At 35.8% G+C, this 27,233-nt stretch overlaps 1 protein-coding gene across 7 annotated transcripts in view; it reads left to right on the top strand.

Moving 5' to 3' along the window:
* The window catches only part of LOC140664592 (uncharacterized), a 44,537-nt gene extending 21,235 nt beyond the window's left edge, over positions 1–23,302 (top strand). For all 7 annotated transcript variants that reach the window (XM_072889821.1, XM_072889818.1, XM_072889817.1 and 4 more), the window contains 4 exons: positions 16,689–16,832; positions 19,141–19,463; positions 19,834–20,108; positions 20,484–23,302. In XM_072889821.1, coding sequence (XP_072745922.1) covers positions 16,689–16,832; positions 19,141–19,463; positions 19,834–20,108; positions 20,484–21,219 — 1,478 coding nt within the window. In that variant the 3' untranslated portion in view covers positions 21,220–23,302. The remainder of the gene's footprint in view (positions 1–16,688; positions 16,833–19,140; positions 19,464–19,833; positions 20,109–20,483) is intronic.
* The last annotated feature ends 3,931 nt before the right edge of the window (positions 23,303–27,233 follow it).

Here is a 27,233-nt window from a genome sequence, read left to right as displayed (position 1 = left end):
TCTCCCGATCCTCCGGCGACTTGACTCCTCGAAAGTATCGAACGTTGCGTAACCGCGTTCGATCATCTGACGCAACAAAGCAAACGAGCGAGAAATTGGATCTATTATTTTCATAATTTGTATCTTGAGACTTGCTCAATGGGTTTACGAAGATCGTCAATATCGTAAAAGAGTTTGACCGCAAAATATTCGAAAAAAAGTCGACACATCCATCGCTACAATATTTTGTATTTATCAGGATAAGATAATATAGGAGAAAGAGAGGGAGAGGGAGAGGGAGAGGGAGAGGGAGAGGGAGAGGGAGAGGGAGCGGGAGCGGGAGCGAGAGCGAGAGGAAGAAGGAACTGATGGATGGTCCAGACGATTCACTCTCTCTCGCGGACGCGAGCGTGGGATGCGAAGGTTGACGACCTGGCATCGCGAGGATCCCGTCAAGGTCGCACCGAGCGGTCGAGCGTCACGAATTTCGCGCGATTATGTGAGCGTTGGCTCGTCGAGCTGGGGGTGTTCAATAAAAAAGTATCGATATTCAGCATTTATACTTGATCGATAATAGGAGCTAAAGCAAAAAATTTTATACTACTTCCGTAATAATTTTGTAATATGTGTGTTGTTCAAATCTTAAAAATCCGTCTTTATTTAAATTGTTTCTAATTATTAAAAAATCAGAAGATTCACGTGGAAAATTAATATTCTATAATAAATTAAATTTTACAAGTAATTACAAATATGTACTTTAAATTAATTGTAATATCAAAAATTTAAAAGCTTGCAAAAGTTCTTAAACCGATGGAGACGAATTTATCTGAAAAGATGCAAGACACCCTATGCGTCGACTAGCACAGCATCGCGATTGACAAATGATTGAGTCGATTCAAACGCAAATTACTACTATACGTTCTTGAAGAGCCAGGTGTCTCGAACGTGTCGGATTACGAAGGTCAGGAGCGATGATCGAACGCCAGTTATTTTGTTGAAGGTTTATTCGTTGAATAGAAACGCGAAGTATACGCTGAAACCGCGAATTGTAGTCCTGTCTTATAACACTAACCATCATTGATTGATGCATTATATCAACAGTTTCAATCTAATCAATCAAATCAATGTTCTCTTCTGATATTCGCAAAAGATTTTTTTCTAAAGAGTTCTAAAAAAATCGCCTAAGTAAATTAATTAAAAAAAAATTTATTAACTTTATGTAATTATCCCAAGAGTATATTTGTTGTTAATATATTATTAATATATCTAATTAATATTTTTCTTATAATTTTTGATGGCTAATTAGAAATTTTGATATAATAATCAGATATTAATAGAATTGGTATAATATTTCTTTAGCATTCTCTTGCTCTCTCTTTGCCTCTCGCTTTTTTTTTCTTATATTTTTGTCAACGATTCTATCCATTCAAATTTTAATTACATGAAAAAATACAAAGAATCATATATGTATAATCCGTCAGATGTTATGAGAAGTTATAATTTATTAACGCGATATTATCGTATATAAAAGAGTTTAAATTTTAAACAAGTCTGCCTATTTAAATGTGTTGATAAAAATCGGTAATGATAATAAAATAATAAATAATTGGATAATGTTTTGGAAAATTCGACCGAAAATGTATTCGCATTACGTCGCAGTTTCGAAATATAACTTGAAATTTATAATATAAAATTTTAATCTCCTGATAGAATTTTTTAAATATACAATAAATAAAATTTACAATAAATAGAATAATAATAAACAACGGGTTAATTAAAAACGACCTGACTAGCCAAAATTATTCAATTTATTTACACGACGTTTCGACCATATGGTTGTGGTCCTTTTCAAGTGTAACTATAAAGAAAATAAATAAATAACGGATCAAACATTGATATATAGATACAATTTTTACCAGATTTTAGCCAAACAATACAACATAAAGGCGTCATAAAACCAGTCTACTCACACGTAAATTAAGAAAGAGATGAAAAAATCCAATGGGGCATGTTTAAAGGTAGAACATAATGATGGAATAATTAAATATGTCACTTAGTTAAAAACAATGGTTATAAATTTTGAGATGAACACAAACAAGGAGACACGTCATGTCAGCATGAGTTTTTTGACAAAACTGTGAATATTTAAAAAGAAAAACAGTTCAAACGACCTTTATAATTTTGTCATAAATATTATTTAAATTTTCAGTATCTCTTTGTAGATTAATGGTGGAGTTAAATTTCTTAATAAAAAACATTTCAGCTATTTCTCTTTTCTTAATAAATTTTTCATTGTGTAAAATAACCGGATCATCCCACTCAAAATCATGCCCAAATTCAACTCTGTGTTTGCTAACGACTGATTGATTGGTAGGATGTAATTTTATATTGTTAAGATGTTCTCTAATACGTGTGCGTATATGTCGCTTTGTTTGGCCAATGTAAAGCGCATCGCAATCCTTACACTGTAATTTATAAACCACATCAGTTCTAAAGTCAGTATGTAATCTGTCTTTACCACGCTTAATCAATGTATTAAGTTTATTAGTTATAGTCATAACGACGTTCAAACCAGCGTCACAAACAATACGACGTAAACAAAAGCTAAATTCATTAACATAAGGAATTGAAACATAAGGTCTGCCTCTTTGTAATTCCTTCACCCGGGGTTCAAATTCCAAATTGTTGCGATTTTTTAAAAAATTGACCCTCTTTTTGATGTGTCGTCCAATAAGGTTGTCAGGGAAACAATTATTACGCAAAGTTTTATAAACGATACACAAATTCTCATTATGGAACCTAGTATCAGAGAGCAACAATGCATGATCAACAAGACTATAAATCGTATTAATTTTATATTTCATGGGGTGATTCGAATAAAAGTTGATATATCTTCCCGACCAAGTGGGTTTCCTGTACCAATTAGTTATGAGTCCATTGTCAGCACGTAAAACAGTAGTATTTAAGAAGCTAATGGACTTATTCTGTTCAATCTCAAACGTAAATTTTAAACGAGGGTGAAAATTATTAAAGGTATCCAACATCTCATCAATGCTTGTGCGTGGAATTATTGCAAATATGTCGTCCACATATCTATAGTAAATTGGGACTTTAAAACTTAACAAATTTAGACAATGAGGCTCTAAATCATCCATAACAATGTCCGCTAATATCGGAGATAAAGGAGAGCCCATGGGGCTTCCGAAAATTTGCTCGTAAAACTGTCCATTAAAACTAAAACTTGTCGAATCTAAAATCAATTCCACAACATGAATAAATTGAGCAAGGCTAAAGTTAGTAGCAAAAAACTCATGCTGACATGACGTGTCTCCTTGTTTGTGTTCATCTCAAAATTTATAACCATTGTTTTTAACTAAGTGACATATTTAATTATTCCATCATTATGTTCTACCTTTAAACATGCCCCATTGGATTTTTTCATCTCTTTCTTAATTTACGTGTGAGTAGACTGGTTTTATGACGCCTTTATGTTGTATTGTTTGGCTAAAATCTGGTAAAAATTGTATCTATATATCAATGTTTGATCCGTTATTTATTTATTTTCTTTATAGTTACACTTGAAAAGGACCACAACCATATGGTCGAAACGTCGTGTAAATAAATTGAATAATTTTGGCTAGTCAGGTCGTTTTTAATTAACCCGTTGTTTATAATCAAATACTAGCGACTTTAATAACTTATAAGAATAATAATAATTACATATTCAAAATATATAGAATATTTATTATATAATTATATTATATTATAATATATATGTGAAAGAGTTAAAATTATATAAATTATACAATAAAAATAATCAATTTCTTACATTATTATTTCTTTGTTAATTTACATAAATACTCGATTTGTCTTTTAATATAAAATTTAAATTTCATAATATAACAACATACTTAGAATATATATAGTATTATAATATGTGAAAAAGTTAAAGTTAAAGTTAAATAAATAAAAATTTACATTATAAATTTCATATTATCTCTTTGTTAATTTACACAAATACTTAGAGATTTATTTATTGTAGTTCTATTTATTTTTTAAAATTCATTACTTTCAATGTAAAAACGGTACTGGCATAATCTTGGTGCGCCCTTAAAATTGTTAAAATTTATATATGACTTACCATACACCTGCATTTGTTATCAACATTGTCGACTGAACGTTCCCCTCTTTCACGGCAGAAAATCATGGCTGAGAAGATATCCAAATATATCCAGAATGACTTCACGAATCCATAATGTATCCGTAATGCGTCGATAATAAGCACTCGCGACACAACACTTTTTCTATTTTCACGTCTCATACGAATTCAGAACTGTACAATAATGTTTTCGTATCGTTATATATATACATGTGCATCCAGGTCTTTTGCATCTAAAGCACTTCAACAAGTGATTTTTATCTGTACTCGTGACGATAGAACACGACGGCACATTTGTTACACTCGAGTCGCGACGATTCCAGGAAAGCGATATCACGAAAAGTATCTTCCATGAAAATGACTTGGCGTCGAAAAATAATCATGGCAATTGAAAACATTACATTCGTTCGTAGCATCGCATTTACGATAAAAACACGCAAGTATCTTCACGCAATTTGACAATTCCGCTCGTACAGACGCATCGAATGAATTTAATGGTTCACATAAATAATTATATAATTATGTATGTTTTCATAAAGATAAAAGCACTTCGATATATCGTCGGTCGAAATTCGTCGCTGGCGAAAATAACGTAATAATATTACACGTTGTTACATACTCGTACTGCACAAGTACGATCTCGTATATCGTCACTATAGTCGTTACACTGCAATGATAAACGCTCGTCGATATGCGATCGAAGACGATAAAAGATGCGCACTTTTCACACGACCCACGTCTTTCACGTTTTTACGCCACCCCGGAGATATTTTCACCATTCCGTATTCATGCGAAACTCGCGATTTGATCGGGCAAACGGAGACGAAAAGGTATCATATATACTTCGCGTTACACACTCGCGAACGAATACCGATCACCCATCGCACAATCGAGGGCAAAGGATGATGACGCAAGAGCTTGACGCTTTACGGAATAAACATAACTGTGTCGCGCCCGCGGCTATGCTCTGCAAACTGGCGTTCCTCCTTCCCCTCCCCCTCCCCCTCCCCGTCTCGCGTCCTGCGTATTTACCGAAATTACTGCTCCGAAACGATGTGTCCGCTCACCGGGCGATCGAAAATTCGAATTCTAGCCTTTCTCAGAACGAAATTTAACAGAGGACAGAAAGACGATGTACGCCGGTACGCAATCGGAAAGACGTGAATTTTTTCGCAGGGCCGCGGACAGTTTGGTGCAGGACACGGGCAACTTTGCATACGTATGTCCGGTGCTCTCTACCCTTTCGTATCCACGCGAAGCTTGCAGTTTGATCGCGGAAATAAAAACGATATCGCCACACGTACCTCACGCTGTACACTCGCGATCAAATACGGATGATTGATCGACGGATCGAAGGCAAAAGGACAACGCACGCTCTACGGAATACCCGTGTCTTGCTCGTAGTGGTGTCCCTGCACGACTGGCGTCTTCTTCCCCCCCCCCCTCCCCCCCGCCGCAAATTACTCGAAAATACTGCATGAAAAGTGCGTCGTAATTGGCCGAAACGATCAGACGACCGCTGTTCGTTCAAAGTTGAATTTTACGAAAAATAAGCTCAGAGTTGATAGAAAATAAAAATGTAGCGATTTAGATTAAAACTAATATACATTCTTTCATTACACAGAAAAAAAGTAAGTGTCAAATCAAAACTTATATACTTCATGTAAACGCGTTCATTGTTTCATATATACGCAACAATTTATAATCTTGTTAGAAGAATTTAAAAATCTTAAATTTCAACCAATATTATAATCTCTTTCAATGTTACAATTGTCATTTCAAGAATAAAATAATTATTTTAACTCTAAAAAAATTATAATCTTTGATTTAAACATGTGTTACTTTCTATCCAACATTTTTTCCTCTCCGTTCAAGAAAATTATTCTTATAATAACAAGAATATATTTTTTCTTGGTTGAACTATATAAAATGTCTTCATCCAAGCAAATTTTCTTTAAATCTCATTTCAAGATTTACATTTTGAAACTAAAGATATTGTCAAAATAAGAGAATATTCTTTTTTTCTGTGTATGCAAATCAATATTTCTACCGAGATAATATCGTACACTAAAGCGAAAGATAAATATCTACTCTTAAATGGCATGTTAAATTGATGTTCAAGTATATTAAAATTCTCTTGAAAAAAATATTGAAATTTATTGCTTCCTTTTTTTTGTGATGCCGATTATTAATTTGTGATAAAAATCTAAAAGCTATAGGAATAGGCAATAAACGCTCGACGCTTCCTTAAATTGTAATTTTATATTATAATTAATTTCATTATAGAGTTTAATTACGATATCAATTAATGCAACACTTAAATGAATTTAAGTCGACAAAAAATTAAAATAATCTTTAGAATTGATATTATAATAATATACGTCATACACATTTGCATTAGATCTTTTTCTCAATAAAAATTTTTCATTTACGTATGTATACAAGTAAATGTCGACACTGAAATGACATTTTTTATGTGTTTGTGTAAAAGCTCCCAGCAATAATGGCCTCTTCGAAAAGTGCACATAAGAAAAAATGAAATGTGATGCAAATCAGACTACAAAATGTGAAATCTTTTAGATTCTCTTTCTTGTTAGAGAGTTTTTAATAGTATCGTAACATGATATCGTGACATGTGATAATTCAACAATGCATCTGCATACGAATGACAGTACAAGCCGGCTCGTCGTGTTCCTGAAAGAGAGACATAGAACTTTTCTCTTCTTTTTCCTTGCTTTCTACCTCTGCTTTCTGCTTTCGCACTGTCATGTTTTGCTTGCGTACAATCTACTAAGGTTGATAGGTTAACTAGGAAGCCGCACTGCATGTACGCACGCGAATATAATTACGCTACATGCGTGCCCTATTATGCAATCGCGTGTGCGTGCGTCGTGTCATCGCGCATCGTGATACGTCTACAGTTCGATCCCGAAAGGAAAATATATATAAGTGTATATATATATATATATATATATATATATATATATATATATATATATATATTACTTTGATATGATACAATATGTTCAATGAATAATTAAATGTTTAATTTATTTGCAAATTTCTTACGATATTCTGTTTATTCGTAAAGCGTATTTTATATTTATTACATATGTAAATAAAAATAATATATCGCACATAAAATTCAAATAATAAATAAAAATATTATGCTGCAATTCAGTTTTGATAAAAATTTAATTTTCTATTTTAATTTACTCCTTTAAATAATTCTGGAGCAATAGCTTAGAAATAAATAATTCCATTAAAATTTAAATAGTTTTTGTGACAAAGAATTATTTGATTTATGATTTAAGAAAGAAGGAAGCGCTCTTATACAATACCGTTTGAATTCCTGTATTCACCGGTATAGAACTTGCTGGAAAGTGTTTCACGGAAGCTCTTCCTTCTATCAGATTCACAGTAGCACATGAATTATATGTATACTACCTTGAGAAGAACTCGGTAAGGAAAGTATTATCCGTGAAACACATCTGTATGGCATCAATAGAAATTTACATATTGAGGTAATAAAAAAAAAAGATAAAAACCTGTGTTAAAACATTGTGTATTAAAATTATCATAATAAATCCATAAGAGTTTATAAAGAAGTTATATAATTCATACAGACAAGATTTACTTACTTTTAATTACTTTAAAGTTAAAAATGTTAAAATTTAATTAGGGAAGTCTGCATGAAGTTATTAATCAATAACCTCTTTGCTGTCATTTTTATGTGTCATCCATGTCATATATCACAAACGTAAATATTTTCCATCGCAAAGAAATAATCATAATTTGTTCTTTCGATTTTTAAGAAGAAATTATATTTAAAAAGTTTAATCACCCCAAACACGTTGAATTAAAATTTTTGATGGATACAATTTGACATTCAAACACTATAGCAATTATTATTGAATAATTTTAAACCTGATAATATAGAAAATATTAATATAATCTTTTTTTGTTGTGATTTTAAGTAAATATAATCGATCAAGTAGCTGCATATGAAAAGTAAGAAATTTTGCAAGCGTAATTGCAAGATGTATATTTATAAGAAGGAAGTCGTGCGAACACTTCAAAATTCGTTGTCTGATTTCGTGTTTACGCAATCGAGAGATACCGGAAATTGATTTGACGAACCGGCGATAAAAAGATGCCGAGATTGTTTTCTAGACGTGTTCAATCTTTGCCCACGATGGGTGGCCGTACGAAATCAATCGCGATTGACAGAGACAAACGACTTAAAAAAAAAAGATCATCATAGTTGGACACATACATGGATACGTTGTCGCTCATCAAGAAGAAAAGCACCATGTGTATTCCGTCATTGCATTCGCAGGAAGAAAGTCGAGACAGTAGTGCGATCGCTTCTGTATCATTCTGTCAATCCGAGAACACTTTCGAGTATATCAGAGATCGACAAGCAGATTTCAACTCGATGTCACTCGAATGAAGTGACATACATTAGTACAAAACTCAGAAAAGAGAATACTGACAATTATTGGACGACAATGGATCAGTCGAAGGACAAAACAAGTTTAAAGTTTATATGTATTTAAATAGAGTTTTAAAGACGAGTTGAATGAAGATAAAAGTATGGATGTTCTTGATTTGCATTTCGTAGAATTAAAGAAGAACTGGAAAATCGGTGAGATCATTGCAAACTTCTTGCGAAAGCGAGTTATGCTATATACGAAAATGTTTTCCGGGAGAAGAGGAGAAATACGTTTTATATAAAAGTTGAAAGAAATAGGAGAAATTTCTGTATTGAGGGAAAGCTGAAAGCGAAAAGTAATGACTCCGCAGAAATTCAGCATGATGTTGCAAAGAGTGCAAATGTCGTACAAGATGTAATTGAAAATTCGTCGATAACGATTGAAAGTGATTACCCGTCAATGAAGCACGCCGTTTACCATCGATTCGAGACATCTCGTATTTTGCAGGATACAACTTTTGTGAAAGGCGTACAAAAGGAGAAAATCGAACCAATTATCGATCATCAACACTTTCAATCGTGACTGTGTCCAGTACGGAAAAGTCGCAAATTCGCGAAATTTTTCTCCGTAATTGGACACTTATTTGCTCGATCCTGATAACAATCACGTGTGAACGTTTGCCGATAAACTGTCAACGACTACATCCTTTATTCGGATGCGATTCGATATGAATGAAAAAAGAATGATAAAGCAAACAGCGATAAAGCAGAGGTGTATTTCTCAAGGTGTACCTGGACGAGAAGTATCACTTTCTTATGTCGCTTCATCATCAGCTGAACAAAATGCCATTGGTGAGGAAAATGAAAGTGAAAGCAAAGATACAGAAGATATTTTACGAGGAACTGCGCACAAGAATTCGCGATCCGCATAATGCAGCGTGAGAACAATCCTGTTTACTACATTATACGTATGTGTATATAATTGTATATTCAGAGGAAAGCAAATTGGATTGTTATTAAATATAAAAAATTAAACATTTTGAGATAAAAAACTTGTTATATATGTGTTTCATATATCGAGGTTTTCATAAAACAGGAACGTATCCCCAATTTTTTGAAAAATGAGATATTAAGATATAAAAAGTTCTGCAGGCCTTGCTATCTTATATAACAGAGCTGTGTACTAATTGGCCTAATAATTATGAAAATAAATACAAAAATATTCAGACTTTATTTCTATGTATCAAATGCTAATTTTAAACCGTTTCCTCTTATTCTTGTAAAGTTGCAATTTCGAGCTTATGTTCCTATATTATGAAACCCTCAATATGTTATGCACAAAAAAAGTAAGTGTCAAATCAAAACTTATACACTCATATGAACGCGTTCATTGTTTCATATGTACGCAACAATTTATAATCTTGTTAGAAGAATTTAAAAATCTTAAATTTCAATAATATTATAATCTTATTTCAATACTACAATTATCATTTCAAGAATAAAATAATTATTTTGACTCTAAAAAATTATAATCTTTGATTTGAACATGTGTTATTTTCTATCCAACATTTGTTCCTCTCCGTTCAAGAAAATTATTCTTAAATAACAAGAATATATTTTTTTTTTCGTTGAACTATATAAAATGTTTTCATCCAAGCAAATTTTTCTTTAAATCTCATTTCAAGAATTTACATTTTGAAATTAAAGATATTGTCAAAATAAGAATATTCTTTTTTTCTGTGTGTGTGATAAGTTTTCACAACATTCTGCTTTTACATAACATTCAACTTCTCTTGTAAAATAAAAAACCTTTTTTTAAATATTTAAAGATTTTTTATTAATAAAATTTCTATTTGTGTAATGTACATACATACATATCTCGACTATATCATCTAAATGTTTTAATGAATTAATGTAACACGTATATACACATTAATTCTCTCTCTTTCTCTCTTTCTCTCTCTTGGAAAATATGATACAGAGACATGCAGATAACGAGTCATATACATGCGCATAAAGTTCGAAGAAAAAAAATCAATGATGCAGATCAGAAAGCTTTAAGGAAAGAAGCAAGAGAGAGAAGGCGAGAAAGACTATTCATGTTGAGGCAAAAAAAAATTGCGCAAGGCGGTAATTTGCCTGTTGATCGTTATTTATTGTGATCCTCGTGCTACGCGGGCGGACGACCGGACATTTGCATGCGAAATTGGCGATAGCATAAAGGCATGAATCTCCTCACGCACGACCGAACGCACGAGCAAGAAAATGGGGCCTGCCTTACGCAATTGTACGTTGAACAGTGGTCAGGGATTGGCCGCGTCTCTTCGTGTTGGCACGTTGACACGTACCATTTATACCTCATCATGTCCGTGGAAGATCGGCCGCGCGAGCGAGCGGTCTGCGGTGAAAAAACGCAGGGGCCCGCCCCCCGTTTCTCCCTTCTATCCGCCGTTTTGCACGTCACTCGCGGCCAGGAACGCGGTAAATTGAAGGTGTCAGTCGTGGTGGAATATAGATCGGGGGCCCGTCCGCGTGCCCGCCGTCGAGAGCGAAGTTTCATGCCAGCCAGTATCGCAAGAATCTTGTGTATGTACGTGGCGGAAAATCAATCCGTACACAAGCGCAGTCAAAGAATATAATAACGCATTCATCTGTCCAACGTTCTATAAAATCTTTAAAAAATTAAATAAGTGCAAAATTAATGGAAATTAATCTCTACTAATCTCTCTTTTTTTAATAATGCAAAATAAAATCTGGATTTTCTACGAATTATTCAAAAAATTAGAGCCAGTAATTATTGTGAATCAGTAAAATTTAATTGAAAAAGAATACGTGTGTAATATGTATATTATATATTTACACGTCCCTATTTTATAAATATTACACACATATTCTTTTTTTAATTAATATTATATTTATATACATAATGTCATAAACATCAAGTTTTTATTAAAAATAGTTTATAAAATAATTATTTATTTCAAAAAATAGATTTTATATATATATATATATATATATATTTAATAAAAAACTATTATGTATGTTTATATTTTAGATACATCAACAATAATGTTATACAACAGATATTTTTATTATAAATTTCTTTACTGAGACAAAAAATTAAGTGAAATTACTGTCTCGCATATTGTAAAATAAAATTCGTTCTCGGGATGCTTGGTAGCAGGACTACAATCTTAAACAGAATTGTCGAGGTAAAGAATGAATAACGGTCGCAACGACCTATCATTACTTAATCAGAGATCTGCTCCAGTTTACCAACATAGTGGCTGGCTTAACATCGGCAGTTCGAACACGACAGCGTGAACAAGAATCTGTAGACGTAGACGGATAATTTCATGCACCGAGTAGCGCGGTAGCTAAATAACTCAGAATCCCGGCGGGTCTAAACAAATTATTCGTCGAGAGTTGTAAATCAAGAAGCACACGCGGAATGATTATTACTTACCGCTTAAGAAAGCACAAACTAACAACCGTAACGTCGGGAAACGATCGAAGCGAACGAAAATGTTAATTACACGACAATATTCCGCGTCGATTCGAGCTCGCCCATCACGATGCCGATCATATCGTAGAACCTTTGTAGGAACCCGTCTCTTATTCGAACTGATATACCTTTTATACTCTCTAGTAGAATCAAATCTAAGTGAATTGTGTTATAAGAAATTATATCACCTCACCATCATTCAATATTAATCATATTTAGTCAACTTTAAAAAGTTAAATTCCTATATGTGTGTACATGTATGTGCGACAAACTGATACAATTTATAAAAATATTCTTCCATTTTCTTCTCTTCTCTCGCATTTTTATAAAAGAAAACAGTAGTGCATTCTATATAATATTAAGTTTCATTAATTTCTATATAGATTCACTTCTGACGTTCATTACACACGAGAGAATATATACAAGCGCGGATCAGTACACGTGTATATGCATACGAGACCGGAGGGCAGCGATTACGCAACGTGAAAGTCATCGATGGAATTCACTCTTACTTTGGTTTCGCCCTGACCTCCGGTATAATGAGAGCGATCTGAATAATCTGGTTCGGCACGTATTTGGCAATGGACCCGTAACCGATTTAATGAGTATTGAATATGTTCCGCCTTTTGCTTTTCGAGACTTAATCTTAGACGTGTGACTACGCACTTACATAATATTCAGATTAGATGATGGCGTCACGCACTGATGAAAAGATTGATCGACTGATAAATATCTCATCATCTTTTACAAGTTAAATTTTAAATCCGCTAAGTATAAAAGTCATGAATATTTAAACAGCTAATGGGACGCATTTAAAAATTTTGCATGCCTAATTAATTATATAATCTTGTCGAATATTGTCAATGTCAATGTCTCGTTTATGGCCAAAGCCGTTTAACTTTTTTATTGGCCATTTATGTTACATATAGGCATGTGATCGGTTTTTTCTTATGTCATTTCTTGTCTTTTTTAGCTCAGACAGTGATTGGTTGTTACGTTAAGCTAACGCAATATTATACCGTTGGAATAAAAATTTTGATATTGATCCGTCGCAGAAAAAATTATTTTAGACCGCAAAAGAGATTAAGCTTTTATCAAGATTACATCCAAGGGAACCTTGATCGTCGATTCAACAGCCAGACGTGTATGATACCGCGACGTGTTTGAGTAACGGTTTGTACCGAACCATGAAGCTTCCGAGGTTGGCCATTCGTACGGTATCTCGTAAATAACTGTCTAACCACGGACGATAGTTTTTTTCGTGTCTTCTTATCTCGAATGCCACAGATTTCCACTCTTCCTATATGTATGCTTCATATATATAATAAAATTTTAATATTAAATATATTAATTAATTTCTCAGAAGTATAAGAAACATTTAACAGTATAAAATGCAGTTTTATGATACTATAATTGAAACGATTAGAATTAGATATAGAATAAAGAAAGAAAAGTAAGATGGAAAGAAAAAAACTTGATTCATTCAAAGGGAAGTGGAAAGAAAAAAAACATTACGAAAGTATCAATTGAGTTTCGGCTGTAAATCGATTAAGCCGAACGCGAATTACTATCGGAATTACTATTTTGTACCTGACATCTGATAGTAGGCGATTCAAGGGAAGTCTGGATGTGTAACAAGCGAGATCGAGGGCGAGATCGATCTCAGCCAAGGCGAGCACGAACTTACTGATGAATGAATCGGCAAGATAAAAGTAATGGATAGAATCGGAATTGATTTCTTCATAGACGTAGGCGATATGTGCGAGAAAGTTCTCCGATTAATTTATATATCTCGCAAGCCTTACGGAAGTCAATGAAAAACGCAAAACCCGCATTCCTTTGTATGCGTTTACTTAATCTTTATAGCTTCGCAATAAAAAGGCAAAAACGCATAAATCGAGTTTAATGACAAGTGCATGCATCGTGGTTACGTAAAGTATCTGACAGCTACTAGCTAGGTACAATCGACCGACAGAATAATTTTATAATAATTCACACTATAATAGAACCGTAATAGAAATATCTCTGTGCTAACAAGCTATTGGACAAATCTCGTTAATATAGCTTGAGATACTTTCTCTTCATTTAGAACTGGTCACGTTCAATTAATTGCAATTTATCTCGCGTGCTTCCTTCATAATATTTCATATCCTTGTGAAATTTTGTTTTTACGTAAAAATAATTATTATCGATGAAAAGATAAAGTAAGATAAATCTACATCATATCTTAGTGATGATGGAAAGAATGCTGGATGATTTTATCGCGACGATATACGCGATTATAATCGCTCTTAATGTTTCCCAAATTTGTCCTGGGAACGTGCAAAAAATGCGGAGTAAAAACGGGAAGGTGTATTCTAATTAGGTGTATTCTGAGTGAATTTATTACGCGCCGTCACCTCGCGTCTCGCATTTATCTCTGTTCTCTGAGAAGGGACATTACAGTTTAATCCGACTATCGAGGATCGTGAAGGCCGATTAAGGATAAATTCGAAATTGGCTGTAAACGTTCGGATGTGTCGATAAAACATTCGTGATATCCATTCGCGGAAAGGACGTAACGATTGCGGGGATTCGTACAACACAACAGGCTCATTGTAAATCAATTCAAAATGGTGAAAACGTGATGTATATAAATCGCTTGCGAAACGGTACGACGATTTATATGCTCGTATTGTAAATACCGTGCCATACACACATACGAAAGTGAGTGTACGTTTATATTCGGCTATAAATTTCCGCGCGATTGCTCTTACGTCGCGCCGCAAATCGATGGATTACTGATTTAATCGAAGCTCGCGTGACAACACGACCCTTGGATCGTCGTTGAAGAGTCTCGCAGATTCGAACCTTTCTGTCGAGATCTCTTGCATGATTAAATAATATTACAATTACATAAAATTATTTTTCAATATATGTATATAAAACTGATTACTTATAATTATTCAATCAATTATAATATATCAATTATTATTATTAATATTATTATTAATAGTTATTATATTTAGATAGGATATAAATTATATATAGGAATGAATGTAAAAATGTATGAATTTGTGTGGATGGAGAGGATAACACAATTTGTAAGCACCAACCAAGTCCCATCTTGGAAGCTGGAGAAATAAAGTATTAAATATTAATAATTATTTATATCAATTATATAATAATATATATTAATATCTTAATCCTTACTCCGTATTGTTATTTTTGGCACCTTCTAAGTGTACAGGTGGGTCAGTATATTTTCGATAAGTGTATTAATATGTAAAAGTGTTTTAAAAAATCTGAAAAAATGTATATATCTTCTTTGAACATTCTAAATAAAGACTAAAATAATAAATTTGAAAAATAATTTACTTAAATATATTATTTTATGATTATTTGTTTTCGAGAAATTGACGTTGTTAGAAAAATCACAGACAAAAATGACCCATCAGTACGGAGTAAGGATTAATATTATGTATATTAACATTATATATTAATATTATGATTGCATAAAATTACTTTTTAAAATACAAAATTGATCAATACGATACAATTGATCAATGACCTCTAAATATGATGAAGGTTTCTCGACAGAAACAAATATTTAGAAAAACGTAATAAATTTATTGATTTATGCGAGACTGTATAAATTAAATATATTAATATAATTATATTCATATAAATATATTAATATAATTAATAATTCGTACAAATATATTAATTTAATAACATATCTAAAGTGTGCGCTATCAAGAATTAAGGAAAAGAAATCGCAACGATAGTCTTAGCCGCGTATAACGGTTGCGAGTTTAATGAAAATTATAGTTAAGCTCGATGTATAGAGCCATAATTCCATCAGTTATGTATCTACGCGTTGTACAACGCGTAGATAGATTTAAATTGCCTTTATGAAACTGGATCCTAGGATCTTAGGATCTCATTAGGCGCGTTATAAATGTCGATGTCGGTTTCGAGACGTGGATCGCCGGTCGCTCGCATTAACAAAGTAGGTCAAATTGACATTGTGATTTCGTAAAGGATTATTAGTTGTTGGCCGCGGTGATTTTAACGGCGTGTTCGCGAACGTAGGTAGGTTTATGAAACTAGTCGGCGCGACCACTAGTCGGCCGGTTTTTCTCCCCGCTATGCGAAAGCGCGCGCCTCAAAGTGAAACGAGTTTCCACGGCGTAACGCGTGTGCAGCAACGGTAACGTTTGTCACGTTCCGCGTGGAGAATGAAGCCGTGCAGCGCTAACGAACGCGCTAGATGAAACTAGGCGCGGAATGACGTTGCACACGACTGACACACGTGTTAACGTCGACTCTCGTGTCTCGTAAAGAGACACGAGAAAGCGAAATCCCGTAAATCCCGCGTCAATGAAATGTCGCGTGTTTCACGACATCTCTTTTCTAGAGAAACTCTTAATCTTTCCTAAATGAAAAGAGTATCATATTTATAGCAGAAATATATGAAAAGGAATAAGATACCAATTTATTTATAAATATGTTTATATTTATGCATTTTCATTATTATTACGTAGTTTTATTTTTATTATTTTTGCGACTCTGTTTTTAACTATATAATTTTTTATTATGTTTCATGTGTAATCTTTTTTATGTTGCAGGCTGGTTCGCAGTGGTCTCCAATAACAGCGGTACCGGAAATGCCAGAGTGTACAGAAGAGTCGGCGCCTTAGTGCGAGCTGGAGTGCCAGCGTTTTTGCTCGCAAAACCATTGAGAGCTTACACATTAACGCATTCTAAAATGGGTAAATTATTTTACTTATAAATTATATACTAATATGTATCAATATAGACTGTGTGTCTTTTGATTAAACTAATTTATATATAATTCCAAATTTCCTTTTATATTATGTAAAGTTATGAGCAGTTTATATGCAATTATAATACTCATTGAATGATGTAAATTGTTAATCAAACTTTGATAACGTGACCTAGGTATTTTTTTCAACTGACGATTTGACTTTAACAATACTTGGATTATTTTCTTTTCGCGCGCGCGCTCTCTTTCTGGCGAGTGTTAAGCGGATAGACATTATCTACATATCTCGCGTCACATCTGGTACCCGTCGAGTTTATTATTCCGGCCAACCCAAGTCCGCATTTTCCATGGGCCAACTGTCACGATTACAATTATCATCCGCTACGATCTGCCTGTGAAAATACGGCCCGTTACGAGCTATAAACCGAGATTCGCACCATACTAGCGCGCTCTTGTTTAATATAGTCGAAATTATTTTCTAAAATGAAATCTGCCCATTCTTTGGGAAAATGATATTTGGAGAAAAAAAAAAAAAACGCTGATATACAAAGTTTCTTATTCGTGGTTATATCGAAAATCGGTAATTTCGGTAGTCACAGAATAAAAATTTATAACCACTCTTTTTATTCGCGATAAAAAAAAAATGCTTTATTTGCGGTGAAAATTTCAATTCTATTTTATTATCTTTGTCAATTCTTTATGAAAATTAATTCTCAATGAAAAGAGAGGGAGAAAGAAACTTGATTTTTAAAAGAAATCTCTTATTCGCGGAACCTATCCTCCGCGAATAAAAAAATTTTGACTGCACATAAAGACGTCGATTGTATATGCGAACAAATGAATAATAAAAGATGCATATTTTTGTGATTATGTAAAATTCTTGTGATTAATTTTGATATTTCTTTTATGGGCAGAGCGGAGTTTATATATAGGGTTTAACGCCCTATATAATTCTATGCATAGGCGCGCGTACATATCTCGCCTCGCGGCTCGGATTTTCTTCAGAGTGCAGCGACTGGCCGTGACACGAATGTCAATGTGTCCGTAATGTGCGGTTCTCGTGGCGTACGTTCACACTGTCGGTCGCCATGTTTGTGCATTTAAACGTAAAGCGAGCTTTACGCGCGACAGGCGCGTAACGTAATAGGTATGCGGCTCAGTGAAAGCCGTCTCTTGCGACGCGCGTGCATAAACGGCTGCAAATGCGTGTACGCAGCTCGCGGCGCGAGCATTATATCATTATATGCACCACCGTAACAATTATGATCGCAGTGGAAAACGGAGAATTCCTTCATTCCGTTCCGTTTGAGTCTTCTCGCGATGCCTCCACGAATGTGTCTCCGCGTCCGTTATCCAACACGTTTATTGACGTGTTAATTACTCGACACCCTGTCTTTCATGCTCGCTAACTTGAAATGCAACGGTACGCGATTGAAGCATGCATCGTTGATTTAATACGGAAATCCGTCAATATGTTTCTTGAATATTAAAGTATATAGTGTATCGATCGATTGATTAAGCTATATATATATATATATATATATATATATATATATATATATATATATATATATATATATATATTATAATTATATCAGAAACTCATGAAGATTCTTCTGACAGGATATGTTGGATAATGCTATGTAAAGGAGAAAATTTCTGTTTATATGCACACATATTGTGACTTATTCAAACTCTATGAAAATATCATGTTAGTTTATTATATTAACGGTTCAAAATAGAGTACAACTGGTGATACTTTATCTTTTTATTATTTACTTGTCAAATAAATTTCTGTCTGTTTCTCTCAGGTGATTTTGATATTTTAGTATACAATTGAAACACACTCTACGAGCTAGTTCTCAGCATTCTCACATCTGATCTAGCGTGTTGCATGACATTATGTACAGTATTGCCTATGCAAATATATGGATAAAATAATGAGCTAATTAACAACTATACGAGCGTTAATAAACTCCAGTGTCCCACCTTTCACAACGGCAAAACATTTTTTGCCAGCGCCAATTAAATATAAGATAGCTAATTAAATATAACCATTCTCTTTGTAATTAATTTGATGACGTTTTAGACGCACACCGATTAATTGCCTCTATAAATTGTTTTTGTACATACATGCACGTAAACACCATTAAAGTTAATCCAAGCTTGAATCTCTGTTTATTTCTCTCTTCACAGTTTTTGAAAAAGAGATAGTGAAATCAGTTAAATCTTAATTGAGTTTTTTATATTTTCGAAAGTGATACATTAATTTTTGGTCGATTTCTTTCGCGTAGAGAATGGAAACTTGCGAGCTCACTACACGAAGACGACGGTGCGCGCCGGCGAAATCCTGCGGCTGACCGCCGTCTTTCAAGACACACGTCGGGCCCCGGTCGCCAGCAGCGTGTCTGGAGTGATCCCGGAAGGCAAATCCTCGAGATCATCGGAGAGAGATCAGTACGCACAGTGCTTGGACTCTCATGGGCACGAGCTGTTCGCGCCGCTCTCGGCCAGAGGCGAGTTCTACGCGATCTGTCAAAGCGGTAGCCTGGACACCGGCAGCGACGCCGTACTCTATAGGGTTCACCAACTCGCCAGGAGGGATCTTCCCTTGAGGGTAAATTTTATTGCGTTTTAAAATCAACGTCGTATAACGCAATCATTCTTATCTATTTCATCGGCCGTTTCTTTCTCGTAACACTGACGGAAAATTGTTACCATTTTATATAATGATAATGAAAGTAAGAAACTTTCAGTGTATAAATTAATTTTGTACGATAAAAAACATACATAAAATGTTTCATTATGTACACGCGCACTTGATTTTTCTTCCTTACGTCTAATATTTCCTTTCTTAAATTATATTTTTACCGACTTCTGTCATATTTCTGTTCAATAATATATTGCATTACGCGTTTTATTATCATATTTTACGAAGGAAAACTTAAACTTTCTCTTGATCAAGAACTCGCGTGAATGATCTTCAGGTACGTCTGGTTGCTGGACCTCTACCTATACCGCTGCCCCGAGATTACAGCGGTCTGATGCAGTTGGAGAACGCGAATAGAGGGCCCATAGTTCTCGGCTGCGCGGTGCCGTTGATGCCCGAAAGACCTTTACCTAATTCCACGGTGCCAGAGCTCCTGGAACTCGTCGCTACCGGTCCAACCGCGCCACGGGTGAAAAGGGCACGATTGGGATGCCCTTCCGAGGCGAGACTGCTCGCGTCGCCGAAAATGCAGCGATTACTCTCGGCTTGCAGGTAAAAGTCGCAATTGTATGGAAAAGCATGATTTGCGTTGCGTGATATATTAATTATTTAAGACACACACTACTAACACAAGAATCTAAAAGTTAAAATTAATTAAATAAAATTAATATTGTGTATAAAATGTATTTTGAAATTAATTAAGAGAAGATCCTTTTTTGAATATTTGTTAAAGTTTATGTTTGATGAAGAATTAATTCAGTTTAAATTTTAGTTATAAATTCAGCGTAACAAGAATTTTGTTGATTCATTTCTTAATACGATCAAGAAATTTTCTTTTTTATTAATCGTACTGTCAAATAGCTTATATATATTATGTATAAGAAATAAGATGACATGAGATGAGGCCACTTTGATACCGCTTTATAGAAGAGCCTTAGATCAGCGGGCAACCGAGCCGCGAGTCGCTCCTCCGAAACCAGTGTCCAACAACAGTCAGCTGAAAGAGTTGCATTTGAAGGAGATCAAAGCGAAGCCCGAAGCGAAACCGATACTGCAAAGTCTGAAGGAGGGTCTGGAGCACATCAAGAAGACGACGATCCGTGATCGGAGCAACAGTCGCAGTATCGGCAACAACAATAGCTTCCTCGACAAGATCTCGAGGATAGCGCAGGGTAGCAGAAGCAGGAACCCGGCCAAGAAGTCGGCGTCCTTCACGTTCGCCGTACGACCGGAGATCGGTATGCGATCGCCCGAGAGGTACGCCAGTCTCGAGTCGGAAACGAATCTGATGCAGGCAGCGCAGGCGTCGTCCAGGCAACAGGTGCAACGTTCCATCTCGACCAGCGTCCTCGAGGTACTGACCAGTAGCACGGACATGGATCCGCCCTATTCCAAGGTTAGAGACAGCTTGACGCCGTTACCTCCCACGCCGCCGCCAAAACCGGAAGAGATCTACGCCGAAATTTGCGAGCTGGGCAGCGGCAGCAATCCGTTGCGACACTCGTCGCAGGAGGAGGAGGAGAAACTGCCTCCCACGGGAAGAAACGGCACCAGAGAGCGAGATCGGGGTTACGTGAAACTTGCGCTGTCTCATTCCGAGGTGTCCGACTTGTCGACGAGCACCGGCGACGATGAAGAGGGCATTTACAACACTGTGTGCTGAGTGCGCGTCTTCTTCCGTCGAGGGTAGAATCAACATTCGAATTGTTCACGAATCGCGGTAATTGACTTTATGGTTAACCGGAACGAATGACGTGACGTGTAAAGAGTCGAAATTCTTGAGTCAAGCTGCGAATATCGACCAACGTTTATAATCGTGAATGATATTGGCGAACGTTTGTCTTGTGAAGATTATTTGAAAATCTCTAATATTAGAACGGTCGAGCTAGTAAATTTTTACAAATATTTTTTTAGTGATAAAAAAGTATAAAAACCAAGTGTCTTATAGATTGTCCTTATTTTATTATTATACGCAAAGTTGGAAATTATTTTTCTAAGCATTCCCTCTGATTCTCGGCCGTTTTACTATTAAAGAGGGAAACGAAGCGGCATGTTTTCCGGATTGGACAGAAAACACCAGGAGTCGGAAGCGATATATCGATCGCGTCAGCGAAAGATGAGAATCGAGATTAACGGCTCAGCTGGTCGCCAAGGAAATTGCTCCGCTAGCAGTTTCTTTCGTCGCGGGAGGATCCGGGTGTCGAGGAGTAGCCGATACGAGCGTCTACCATAGGATACCGCGCGGAATGATTTACAAGGCTGTTGGAACCGAGGAAAATGATGCCGTAATTACGGGCCCCGGTACACGTTGCTGCAGCGGATGTAGCGGAGCACGCCAGTCGGGTCTAGCACGCAGCCACGTTTCTTCGTGGCTTCCGTCATTAAAGAATCTGTCGTTTCGCCAGAGTTAATAGTAGTGGGTTTACCTCGCGATTACCTCGGTCGCTGGGTGACATTAAAATATCAGAAAAACGCGCTTCAAAAAATAATTCCTTGATCATTGAAAATTATTGTCGATAATTTGATTCAACAAACGCGTATTTGTTTTGTCAACAATAGATCGAATAAACTTTGATATTCAATCAAATTTTTCAATTTAGAAAATTCGGAAAAAACTTCTCTCCTTTCTATGTAAAATTCGTACTAACATTTTGAAACCTCAAAATCACTGCAGTTTAAGTCACGAATTTAATTTGTCATCAACAGTGATCCTTGTTATCTTTTTACACGATCTTGAATTCAATGCTTTATATTTTGTCTACAACGTAAGAACACGACGCGACGAGTGGAATTCTCTAAGGCGGATGATGACGCTTTATATGATCACGTACGAGGGGAACGTGAAACGGATCGTTGAACGTCGATCTAAACTTCCCGAACACGTTGGAAGCCAGTGTGTATCGCGGAGCACGCAACCGACGTGGCACGAAGAAGTCGACGGTAGAATGTAAACGAGCCGGTCGGTGGCTTTTAGGAAGAGGAAATTACCGGCGTCCTTCGAAGGTCTAGGTCATCATCGCGATCGTTGAGGCTCGGAACGAAATAGTCGACGATAACGGTCTAGTCGCTGAGTTGAACCGAGCCGAGCCGCGCTCGTTCCCTCGATCCGGGGGTGATATTTTGTGACGATTAATTCATTAGCTTGTCACGCTTCGCTGCATTTGGCTTCCTTTTCGATGTACGATGACCCCGAAGTTTTGCGCGCTCTCGCGTCCGATTGCGTGACGTTGCGCGATTGGCTGTTAAACGCGTGATTACAAACCTTGCCAGTAACATAGCAGGTATTGCGTTCGAAACGCTTCGAGGAAACCGGCAGATCTCCTGTACCTTTCTCTTTTGCTCCCTCGCCTATTTTTTCCCTCTCTCTTTCTCTCTTTCTCTCTTTCTCTCTTTCTCTCGCATGACGAAGCGCTTGGAGCTGCCAGTCGGTCGCGGCATCGTACGAACGAGGATGATGAAGAAAGGGCGTAAAAATCGAGGGAACGATGGGCGCCTAATGGGAAATACCCGCGGGAGAACGCGAGGAAAGCAGGACTCGCTTGCTGAAGATTCCCAGAGGATCCTAATGGGTGTAATCTTGTCTAATTCGACGTCTTCAGCGCCCCTTCTTTCCATTCCCTTCCTCCAAATCGCGTGCGCGCGATAATGATGTATATTTGCAGGTTTTGTGTATATTCAAATGAAGTCGTTAGCGAATAAAGAGAGAGCGTTTCTACAACAAAATATGTCGTCGAAAAATGTCTTCTCTGTTAACTTCCTTGTTGACGTTAGAATAAAATTATCTTGACGCTTGCAGCGGAAATTTGCAGGTAAGTGATTTTTTAAATATATAATGAAATTAATATCATGACACTTTCTTAATAACATATTGTAATACTTTTAATAAAACTGTTGATGATTCAAATTTTATATATTCTAAAGCTATTATATATTACAACTATTATAATTTAATATTCTATCAAATTATTAACACAAATTTGAATATATCCAATAGAGAAAAATATTCATTGATACATTACAATATACAATATTATTCGACTATAAAAGCTATAAATTATTCATATTTTGAGAGAAATGAAAAGATGAAAATATGCAAATGGAAACTATAATTATTTTATGTATCATAATACTATTTTATTGTTATTCAAGAAAAACAAGTAGAAATTCTTTTGTCATGCTTGTCTTATCATCATTAAGTATTCCACTTAACGAGTGATAAATATGGAGATATCCACTTTCTCGCCGATCGGTGTATGTTCGTCATTATTCATCTCGTCCGGCTCACCCACGATCGCAAACGCAGAAATTCGCGATTAAATACACCGCTCACGAAGCAATAATAACGCAAAACGATCGCGCCGGCTATTGGTCATTAATGTTTTTACGAGCATGCAGTACGCACAGCTGCGTCTATTCAATTATAGCGAAGAGAGAGAGGTTCGGACACACAAGTCCAATGGCCCCCTCTGGCATACCTCTCTCGTCGCAGCCTCGACTCATCCCCCGCGTCCACCTCCGCTGTCTTCTTGTCCCTCTTTATTTCTCTTTCGAGCGCGGCAACACGCATTTACGTCCATTAATATTAACGGCTCGAAACAACGATAATAACGGGGAGCTATGGGGAAGCAGAGAGGTGTTCTCTTCGACGGTCACGTCGTGCAACACGTCGGCCCATTCGCATAGCTCACGTGACCGTTGCATGCATCATTCTCGCCGCGAAGATCGACAATGCCAGGAAAATGCGACGGCGATTTTTATCGTCAGGTAAGTTCACGGTTCAGTCTGAGGCTGTCTAAAGAGATTATGCTGTTACGACGAGAAATATTATGGGAACTGAAAGCTTTTGTTTTAAAAAATATTTCTATTATTCTTGCTAAACCATTTTACATGCGTATAATATAGATGTTTCAATTTAAAATATGAAATCAGAATTAAAATCGTACTAAATATAATGACTTGCATTTTGTTGTTAAAGTAATTACGCAAGACAAGGTTTAAAAAATCGAATTAATACTGCATTATTGATTATCGGAGAAAATTGGTATCATGCAAAACGTATGACGAAGTACACAGTGTGCAAAGTGGGTTAGCGTGATACAAGATGGATTAAGAAGAGCGATAGCGAGAGCAACCGTTTTACATCTCAAAAACGCTATTATTATCATAATTATTACTATCGTTATCGTATCCTGAGCAAATACCGTGTCGGACGCAGCGTAGATCGATCGGGACAACGCATAGGGCGCTATCGAGATCCGGCAATCTCTGGTCCACGGGTGCATATTTCAAGATCGGCATGCGTGAACGGTCTCAGGGCCGTCGGGTTGCTTTTGCGGTTGTGTATAACTCGGCTTTACTGCGGCTAATGCGACGGACACGGAGCGCGAGGTATCGTATTTCGCGAACCTGGGTCGACCGATCGTGGAAGCATGTTTTAATATGCAAATTAAAATGCAAATAAAGCACTCCCTCCTCGTCTCTTGTTCGCATCCGTTGTCTACCATTCCTGTCTCTAGGCGCATCGTGCACGATCGTCATCCCTCATCCTGTAGCCTGAGGACAAGGTCGCGTTTTTTTTTTCCTTGCACAAGGTTTTATCCTACTTTCTATTCTTTTTTATTTTGTTCCTTGTTTATCCGGTATTTAGTTGCCCGTCTGGGACACAGATCATTTTTCGAATCATCTATTTACAATATATTCAACGAAATCTTTCTCTACAGTTATTATATAGACTAAAATTAAATCATCATTTAAGTATATTAAGTTAATCTAAAAAAAGTTTTAGCTAAACAAATTTTTGTTGGATAATTTAATTGTTTGTACTTGAAGGAAATATTATTATTACAATTTATAAATATTATCATCAAATTATTATTAAATATTATTTGATATTATCAACGCGCAATTGAATATAGTTTTAATATCGCAAGGATTACTTTTTATTATACGTATTGTTTTCAACACAAAGTCAACATTATCACGCATGACGGATTAAATCCGTAACGTTATATCTACAGATCTTTCCTGAATGACGATATAAAAGGATTATATGGAGAGCAGTCAGATACAAACAGGACGAATCCTTGAGCTATCGTATGCGTAATGTCTTCATTCAACCCGACTCCTATCATAATTTCCAGGTGATGAACGAGCGCCCTTTATACGCAGAACGGAGCGAGATTAAACGAAGAGTCATCAATAGGCCGGTCGCATTAAACTTGCGTGTACACGTGGAGAAAAATCAGAACGAGTCAATTAGTCGCCCTCTACCTGTCCAATCTGTCACAATATACAAAACTCCCTCTTTCTCTCTCCTTTCTCTTTCTTTCTCCATCTCTCGTTTCTGATCTTCTTCTTTCTTCCTATCGCTGTTCAGGATCACGTGCCGCGGGCGAGATATCTCTGAACTCTAGCCACGTTTTACGGGCACGGTTAACAAATAGCATGTCGCTGAATGTACTGCGCAATATTATCGCACTCCGACGTCGACAAAAATTAAGCGCTGCAATTATTTATGAATGTCCCGCGGTCGGCCGACGCGAAACTCGCCGGCTATTTCGGTAGCCGACTTTTGCGTAAGTGCGTTGCGCACCCGAGCCCATATAAGCGCAACGTTGCCGGCGATAATCGATCATATATATCTGTCACGTAAAATCGATGCGCATCGAATAAAACCTGTGATCAAAATTGCGGTCGACAGGTGGATAATCTTGAATCTTGATCTTCTTTATAATTAAAAATATTATACCTTTTACCGTATATATAATAATTTGTTAATCAGTAAAATAAAATTTCACAATTTTACAATCTTCCAGTATCTTATCTCTCATATCTTGACTTATTATCGCGTCGTAAAATATCATTTTGAAATACAGTATCTCCGACACAATATGCGCATTCAATCTTTGTTACGCAATTAAAGTGATTACAAATGATGTGCTAATCAAACGCTATCGTGACACGCGTGCGTGCGCACGCGTACGTGTCGCTAACAAGGGAACCTTTCCAACTGTAAATCTCCGATTTTAATGAGTTTTGAATGTTTTGTAGTTTAGGTCAAAATAAGAGACACATATTTTTTTATACGTGCCCATACGGCCATTAAGGGAATGAAACGCCCCCTTGAAAAAAATCAGTTTTTATCTTTCTGAGTGAATATTGTCGAAACAAGTCACATTTCTTAATAATTTCAAACCCTTTGACAGTTACATCTTTTGCATCGCCGATATTATATTTGATATGTTTAAAAATAAAAATTACCGCATATTTATATCCGATAAGTTAAATTAAACTACTAACAGTTTAATTTAAGTTGTTTCACCCTGCAACACAAAATTAAAACAATAATTAATGTTAATAAAATTTAAAAAATATATTTTTTAAAAATATTTTTTTACTTACATTAATGTATGTTTCTTAGTTAGCAAGTGACGCTTGTAGCTGTCTTTACGAGTAAATTTCCCGTTGCACAGGTCACATCCTAAAGGAATAATACTATACTAGAATCAGCAAGGCTGATTCCTACAGAAAAAAATAACGAAATTCAGGCACTGTTTTTAATTTTAACCGATAACGATAAAATTTTTACTTACATCATTTGCTCGTCTGTAACCATCTATGCTTCGTTCTATGCTGTTTTCATTATCACTGTCGATAGTCGGAGCGTCTTCCAAAATG

Source organism: Anoplolepis gracilipes, chromosome 4 (assembly GCF_047496725.1).
Source record: "Anoplolepis gracilipes chromosome 4, ASM4749672v1, whole genome shotgun sequence".
Taxonomy (NCBI): Eukaryota; Metazoa; Arthropoda; class Insecta; order Hymenoptera; family Formicidae; genus Anoplolepis; species Anoplolepis gracilipes.
The sequence above is the reverse complement of the archived record's forward strand: the minus strand, read 5'-3'. Positions and strand labels throughout refer to the sequence as shown.